This window comes from Mytilus edulis, chromosome 8 (genome assembly GCF_963676685.1).
Source record: "Mytilus edulis chromosome 8, xbMytEdul2.2, whole genome shotgun sequence".
Classification (NCBI taxonomy): domain Eukaryota; kingdom Metazoa; phylum Mollusca; class Bivalvia; order Mytilida; family Mytilidae; genus Mytilus; species Mytilus edulis.
The window spans coordinates 17,528,225-17,536,864 of NC_092351.1; the positions used below are offsets into that span (position 1 = coordinate 17,528,225).

General features: G+C 30.8%; 1 protein-coding gene across 1 annotated transcript; it reads left to right on the top strand.

The window, feature by feature from the left end:
* The first annotated feature begins 2,224 nt into the window (after window positions 1-2,224).
* On the top strand, window positions 2,225-8,165 carry LOC139484967 (putative leucine-rich repeat-containing protein DDB_G0290503). The gene is made up of 3 exons (XM_071269037.1): window positions 2,225-2,356; window positions 3,559-3,624; window positions 6,137-8,165. Exons 2-3 carry the CDS (start codon window positions 3,566-3,568, stop codon window positions 8,076-8,078), a joined length of 2,001 nt encoding a protein of 666 aa, XP_071125138.1. The 5' UTR covers window positions 2,225-2,356; window positions 3,559-3,565; the 3' UTR covers window positions 8,079-8,165.
* Window positions 8,166-8,640: the final 475 nt, after the last annotated feature.

Below are 8,640 nucleotides of genomic sequence, written 5' to 3' on the forward strand. Positions count from 1 at the left end.
AGATAACAGTGTACGATTATTTTATCTGCTAGTTAATATTATTTTTAATCACCTTTTTTTTTTAGAAAATCTGCAAATTATTTGAGGAAAAAAATATCAATGTTCCTGTTCTCTTTTCAAGATATTAAAATTATATAAATGTTTATACAAAACAATGCTGTATTCTTGGTTAACCAAACGTTTCTTCAATTCATTATTTAAAATCATTGAATATCTATAAGCAAACAAACATTGTTTAAGAGTTTTCAAAGCAAAAAATAACTAATCTGAGAACTATGTGAATCAGAAAATTTGAAACTTACGTCAGCAAGATAATTAGATTCCGCTTCTTACCATGTTTTCCTTAATTTTTTATAAATCTGGCTTCAAACATGAATTTCTCACAAAAAATAACAAAGCTTGATGTTTGTTCAACTATATTAATGACTGTTGATCACATCCATTTCAATTGTATTTGAAATAAAAGGTAACAAAAACACAGACGTCTTTTATTAAATTTTGACTTGCATAACAAAGATCGGTTCTTAATGAACGATACAAAAGGGGCAATTTCAATTTCCTCATTGTGAACTTTTTACTTCTCACTTGTAACATTAAAGATGAACATGCATTATGACTATATATACTAGAATATATTTAATCAATTGCGCATCCTAGTAATATCTTTTCCTTGACAGAGGAAGATAGGGTATAAGCTGATCACGAAGAAGTTATTGAACACAGGGTTCCAATTGGTAAAGTCATTCCTTTGAAAGATTTAAGAATGCCAGAATTATTTGAATCACCATTAAGTGCCAGAAGAAAACATTGTCCTTATTTCATATATACAAGGAAGAGTTTCCGTTTTTGTTAACTTTTTTTAAAAATGTTTATTTGACTATGGTATATATATAACTCATGAAAATTACCAATTTTAAAGCGAATATGTATCCAAATGAGTATTCATGAAAGAGTCAAATTTATGTACCTGTTCAAAACTGTGTCCCATTCTGGAAGGACGCTAAATAAATGTGGCCCTGTGTTCAGCCTTTAAAGTCTTTCTTTTTCCGAGATGTGTGTCCTGTTACGGTCTTTGTTTATTGAAATCCGTGTTTTTTCTGTCTATTATACAAAAAAAGTCATATGACACATATATATTTGTCATTTCTTTTGATGAGTTCCTTGCTGATATGAAGACCCCGCAAAAAGGATTAGAACGTAGTATGTAACTTTATTGAGAGAAAATACTTTTCGTTTTCTGACTGTTTTCCTTCAGTTAAACCCTTTTTATTCTAAAATCATAATATGGTTTACTAATAACTAAAAGATGAAAAGTATTTGTTCTTCTTTTGTTGTTGTTGTTTTAATTGAGGTAAATTGAAAGTCCTCTTCTATTTTCCCTATTTTTGGGGGGTTTCGCACCCTGACAAGCAACTATTTTGACACTTATTTTTTACTTCTCACTTGTAATATTAAAGATGAACATGCATTATAACTATATAAACTTGGATATATTCAACCATTTGCGCATCATGGTAATATCTTTTCCTTGACAGAGGAAGATAGGGCATTAGCGTGTTAGCGTATAGGGAGCTACGCGCCTGGTTGTGATAGATCTACATTTTAATTCGATTGTTGTCTGATTATGGAATTTTATGCATTTCCCTTTCGCGCAGAAAATCCATAAATAAGGCAGGCACATTTCATGGCAGGCATTTTACTTAACTATTTTATATTATATATTATCGTTTTTACATATTTGTTAGCCCTTTCGATTTTTCTAATGTGTGTCCTCTCAAATGAGATGTCAATACACAACAATTAATTCTTTAATGATCCAATGGTCACAATAATGATAACATGTGTTTAGTTCTTTCACAATTTTAAAACGTAGTCAGAGATTAGAACATCTTTACTATGTTCGATTGTCAACAAATAATTATCTTTCCAGAAAATCAAACTAGTAGGTAAATTTTAATAAAAGAAGTTAAAGTCAAAGATTTTATTGATTTTAAGTGCAAATTATGGAAACCAACATTAATCATGACAATCAAAAATATGAACATAAAATGATAGTATATATGTTAATCATATCAGATTCAATACAAAACAATAAAAAGGGATAAAAATATATAGAAAAGTGTATTTTATCATTTTTTTTTCCTTCTATCTATTTGACTGAATTCGTTATGCATGTTAGCATGATTTAGACCGTTTTCCGAAAATCAAATATGTCATCTATAAATAGAAATCACTTTGATATTGCACTATTATGTAGTTAACGGTAACTATCGTGTATTGAATCTTAACATTTGTACTTATACCTTAATATTTCAAGGTTGCATTTGAATTATTCATTCTACTTTCATAATATCAGGTGAGTCGATTTTATTTTAAAATGCATACGAACACATTTAAAAAATATTTTTGTAGTTTATCCATGAACCTATATAGACTCTTCATACAAATCCATGTTTTATCTAATAACATGAATCACTGTCAGTGATAGTCGAAGCCTCGGATTTTTGTAATTCTAAGAAACGAAAGTAAAAGTAAAAGCATTTTATTTCAATTAAAAAACTATTGTGTTTGCAAAATTATATTTAAAAAATTATTGACGATCAATGAAGGTGATGAACAAAACATTGTAATATGATTTAAATATACAAGAAACAGTTAAAGACTTTTGTTTAAGGGGCACATGCTATGATTTAAACAATATATGTATATAAGATTAATCACATGTCTCACATTTCCAAGGCAGTATACATGGTATAAAATGCTTCACTTTACAACTTCATAGTTCATTGTCGTCGTTTAAATATGTGTGATTTTGGAGAATTTATTGTTTTTATTTACTTCATAATAATCGATTAATTGTACTTGATAACTTTCGGAAAACTGTTGGGATAAACCATAAGCTAAGTTTAAATATTAAAGGCAGATTTTTCGTGTCTTAAACGATTACAAGAATTGAACATGTTGAATAATGTAAAACTATTCGTCATAGACAGTCAGTTTGATTCAATTTTGTAAGAAAACATCCAATTACTGATGCATTCTTGACCTCAAACACAATAGTTTGACATCATGTGAATATATATATGCATGCAACCTATTATTCAACCTCAGTAGGAAACGATTATCTACCAAGTTAATTTTCTATTTAGTAGTATAGGCAGTCCACTTTCGGTTTCTGAGTGGTATAAGAAGTTTTACTACTATATCACTATCTAGTCAATACTTAAGTTGTGAGTTCGAATTCGCCACGTTGCAGTCGGCTATTTTGTAAAATGGCAACATCAAACTCTCAAACATATCAAACGAATAGAAAAACAGCTGTCACATTCCTGATTTGGTTCAGGTTTTCAGAAAATAGTGGATTAAATTTCAGCAGACAGTCGGTAATCCAATGGGTACTTATCATGTGAACATCTACTGACCGACTTGTTTTTACACTCGTATTAAGCAGAATTAATATTAAACCTTCCTGAAGACACAAAGAATAATACTTACTAATTTTTATGAATTTTGTCAGTTCATGTACTTTGATTTAACTTTTTGTATATTTTGTTTCAGAAAAAAAATGTATGCGACTGTTTTCTTTCACATCATTGCAGTTGTCTCTATTACTCCAATTTACAGGTAAGGTATACATTCTAATTTTCAGTTTACATAAGTTTTGCAGTCATCGTTTACTATTTAAAATAAAGCAAATTAGAAAAAAAATAGTTGGCAAGTTTGATTTCTTTATGAGTACCGAAAAACTTTGGATTACACGTTAGCAGACAAAAACAGTAATACATCAATACAAAGGGTTTCAAGGATTACCTTTGTCAATCAGTCTCCCTGTCAAAGTAAAGAAAATTAACTGCAAATAAAAGTAGATTTTTTTTTCAGATCTTTCCTATATATATGTTCCATAAGTATGACAAAATTAGTCACTGGTTACTATTTACAATCAAATACTTAGGTGAAATGTGGTTTTTATGAGCAAGTCCCCATATTGACCTGTTAATTTATGCTTTAGAATCGAAAGGAAACAACCACAGGCACTTGTTTCTGTCAATATGGGGTTTACTATCCATACCCAGTACCAAAAAAAACACAAGGTAGCTAACGGAAATTTTCAATGTATTCGCTTCAACCAATATTTTTTTAATTTCCCTTGATTTTTTTCACAAATAAAAGTACACCAGTCTGTCGGTAATTGATTTATCTTTACAATGAAACAACTTTCACGTACCTTGAGAATACCCCTCAAACAGAATAACACACTTCAGATGAGAATTATTGACCTTTTTCCAGACCGTGGAATTTGTAAGAACTTAACTTCCGGTTAACTTAGGAAGTTAATATAATTGTGTAATCCCATTGGTCACATTTTTCTGGTTACTGGTAACTAGTATAAATAAACAGGTAACCAGATGAATTAAACCAATGGGATTGCACAGTTATATTAACTTCCTAAGTTTACCTAAAGTTAAGTCCTTACAAATTCAATGGTCTGGAAAAAGGTCAATAATTGTCATCTCAAGTGTGTTATACTGTTTGAGGGGTATTCTCAAGGTACGTGAAAGTTGTTTCATTGTAAAGATAAATCAATTACCGACAGACTGGTGTACTTTTATTTGTGAAAAAATCAAGGGAAATTAAAAAAATATTGGTTGAAGCGAACACATTGAAAATTTCCGTTAGCTACCTTGTGTTTTTTTTTGTTTGTACTGGTTATGGATAGTAAACCCCATATTGACAGAAACAAGTGCCTGTGGAAACAACACCTTTATCTCACATTTCATTTTAACGAGATGTTATCAGAAATTTAAGCGTAAATGTAACATAACTACCTTCAGCTTTAGAGTGTACTTTCGTATCGCGTTGAGTTCTGTCACGCTACTGTTGTAAAATCATTTATGACATTTCTAGGAAAATTATTTTAATTTATACATTGGTCCAAGCTCTACTGTATTTGTTTGTCCGAGGATCCAATGCTTGTATATAGCACATAAACCGATCATAATGACACCGATAGTTTTATACGAGTTTTTGCAAAACGTAGTTTTGGTAACATGCTCTTTTTATTACTTGTAAACCAATGGAAATAACTTTTAGGGACCATTTAGAATTCATAGATGTGAAATTTGTAACCTTATTATCACTTTATAAATATCGTGCGTCTTATGCGATTTTCTGCTATCACCTGCATCAGGAATACTAAAACCTAATTATTTCAGAGCAAGACAGTATTCTAAAAGAAATGTTGAAAATATATTAGTAATTATGCAAGAACAGAACCATCGGCCTCCGATTGCAAAGCGAGCAATTTGGGTCATCAAAGATTTGGGTGGAATACACAATGCAACGATCGTTGCTTTAACGCGTAAGGTTCATCCATGTTCAAATCAATCGTGATGTCTATATACTCGACTGGATATCGAACCAATATTGATGAAAATATACAAACATGATATAGTGAATTATCGGTTTTATTCGTTGACAAAACCCATCAAAAACATTATGTATATACCCTAGATATTAACAATTTCGACGATGATTTATTGCATTGACATATTAAGATGAATAAGTTTATATAAACCGAATAAAAAAATGATATACTATAGTAGTACATCTCCTTGTTTGAAAGCAAAAAAACAAAATTTCACTGATAACCGATCTTTTCTTTTGAATTTGGTCTTCTCCAAGAATGTAAATGGATCTATTTGTCGTTAATTAATATACGATCTTCTTTTCTATCCTTTTTAAACTCAAAGTGATTTGTATTTAATCAAATCAACCAAATTATGGACCATGTAGGTATTTACGATTAATCAATATGATTTAAGAAAAGAAATTGTTAAATTTAGATAGTTTAATAAGGGATGTGACTATCAAACACTAAGTTTAAAGCTTTATGCTGACTATGTCATATTGTCTATGACATGTGTTTCTCTCTTTTTAACTTACCTGCATTTCCGACTGCAAAATACGGGTATTAATTTTGGGAAGTATGGGAAGAAATTGAAAACTGTATAATCAATTTTATTCAAATGGTTTATATGAGATGTTGAGAAAAGCATTATTTAGTATTTCAATCAATCGAAATTGTTTACTGGTCTCCAATATAAATTGCTATTCATTCATGTTATAATGGTTATAGGATCAATGGGAGTTCTCCATCAAAAGCAGATACTTGCGATAAGAGTGATATTAGAAAACAAGCCAAGGAAATAGCAGAAAATGAGATAGCTCCTTATTCAAAGTGGGACAGCCTACTGACATCAGCACCTACATCTATTGCTTTAATTGGCCAACTTATGCTGATAGCAACCGAAAGTGATTTTACATTACTTGAAAATGCTCCGAAAGACGGTTTTAAATATTTGAAGTATCCAAATTCCTTCAGGGCTTCATTGGTTCAGTTAAGTAATATGGGATGGGATGCGTTCAATGACGCACATATGAATATGGATAGCATAAGGTTACACACTACCAACCTTGATAGTCATGTTCAGACATTATTTAAAATAATGAATGATGGAACGAACGACGAATTGGAATTACTTGTTCCTATGACACTAAGGAAAATAGAAAATATTGCAGATGAATGCTTGGAACTTTCTGTAAATACCGAAAGCAGTTTTGACTTATTCATGAAAACAATCAGCGAACTGAATGAAGCAAGCACAATTGCTAAAGGAGTATATGAGGAAAAGTATAAAGATACAGAAACGAGGATCAAATCAAGTGAAATAGAGCAGGAAAGCTCAATATCAGAAAGGGAAACCATGAAACAACAGATAGAGGATATGAAAAAAGAAATAAAAGACATGCAGAATGATTTTGAAGAAACATTGGATGAAATGCCATCTAGTACGAAATTGCTAGGATTATCTCTTGTTGACGGATTTCTTGGTGTAGCTAAAACAATTTTCCGTGGCCATTCGGATGATATGTTTGAGGAAATTCAAACGACAAGAGAAGAACCAGAAACACCAGAAGATCGAGCAAACAAACGAGCCTACAGATTTGCTGAGGAAATAAATAGACATGTGCATACACTAGTAAATGTCGCAACCTCTCGCCTTGATAAAGGCGAAAAGATACCTAACTGGAATGAAATTGATTCAGTGCGCTCTGCAAAAGAAAGTCTTAAATTAAATTTAAAGAACATAAATAGAGATCAAATGCAATCTGAGGTTCATATGAGAGCCATACAAATTTGTGAAGATTCAATACGGTTGTGTAAACAACTTATAGCGTTACAAAAAGACTTGAAACTTAATGACGACAGAGTAAAAGCATTAATTATTGAAGTAGAAGATACATTAGATATTTCAGAACAATTTGCTACAGATGCAGATACTTTTTTGCATAGTAGAGGTCCTCGTATGAGTTGGCACAAATCAATGTTTAGTTCTAGTTTAGTGCATAACGAGTTAATAAAAGCTCATATTAAAGTCGATTCTGCACAGGAGGTGTTGCAAGGTTCAAGAAAAAAGCAAGAAGAAATGTTTCAAAGCCTTAAAAGAAATAATGCCCGAATGGAAGATACCCTAAAGGATTTAGCTAAATTTAAGGTTGAAAAGGTTGACTTTGAAGAAATCAGAAAGACTTTAATAAAAGGTATTGAAGCCATACAAAATGTTCGTGAAGAATGGGGAAGAGTTGTGAGATTTTTTAAAACGATATCAAAAATGATAAAAATGAATTTTTATGTCAATGTGAATACCTTGATAGAACATTCAAATATAGGAACAAAACTGAAACTGAAAAACGATGCTTTTCCTGCTTTAACGCGTAAACTTGTTTCTGAAAGTATGTTAAAAGTAAGTGCATTATCGTATGCAGTTCATGAAATAGCATCAACCTACGTGGAAATATCGGAAAAGCATTTACTTGATCAGATGAACGCATTGGGCGGGCTGGCTGCTTTAGATCCCAAGACCGAACAAACGAAAATCAGTGAGAAGAGGGAACAGCTGAATGAAAATTGCCAAAATGCCTTAAATGAAATAAGCAAAATCGTAATGAAAAAAAGACAGGAACGTCTAGCAAAAGTTGAGAGAAAACTAAATGAACTAACATATGTTAAAAACTAATTTAAAAAATCAGTTTCTCGCCTACTTTTGCTGTTAATCGCAGACTCAACAAAAATGAGGAAAAACATCAATAAAAATTTCCCTCTCGATACTGTCTTTTCATTGAAAGAAGCTTCCAAGTTTGGTAAAAATCCAGGATAGTTTATGAATCTAATAAATGTTTTATAAACTTACCTGCAGACTGTATGTAATGTTAACTGGAAGAAAAACTAAGTCAATTTATAAGTAAAATACGGGAAAAGTGGAAATTTTATTTACAAAATTTACCTCTGAATAATATCTTATGATCAAAAACAAGCTTTTGTTCAAGTTTGATAGAAATCCAGGACAGTTTAAGAACAATATAAGAATTTTAAAAACTTAAACCACAGAGTGAATGTTCTGTTTCTGGCAAAAAAAACTAAGTCCATTTATAAGTAAAATACGGAAAAGTGGAAATTTATTTTTACAAAATTTTCTTCCTGATACTATCTTATGATCATAAACAAGCTTCTGTCCAAGTTTGGTACAAACCAAGTATATTTTATGAAAGTTATTTAAATTTTAAAAACTTTAACCACAA

What these genes read in the sequence shown, in the direction of transcription:
- LOC139484967 (XM_071269037.1), top strand. Translation starts at nt 3,566, where the DNA reads ATGTATGCGACTGTTTTCTTTCACATCATTGCAGTTGTCTCTATTACT. An exon ending in TCTATTACTCCAATTTACAG is followed by an intron (nt 3,625 to 6,136) that starts GTAAGGTATACA and finishes TAATGGTTATAG; the next exon opens with GATCAATGGGAGTTCTCCAT.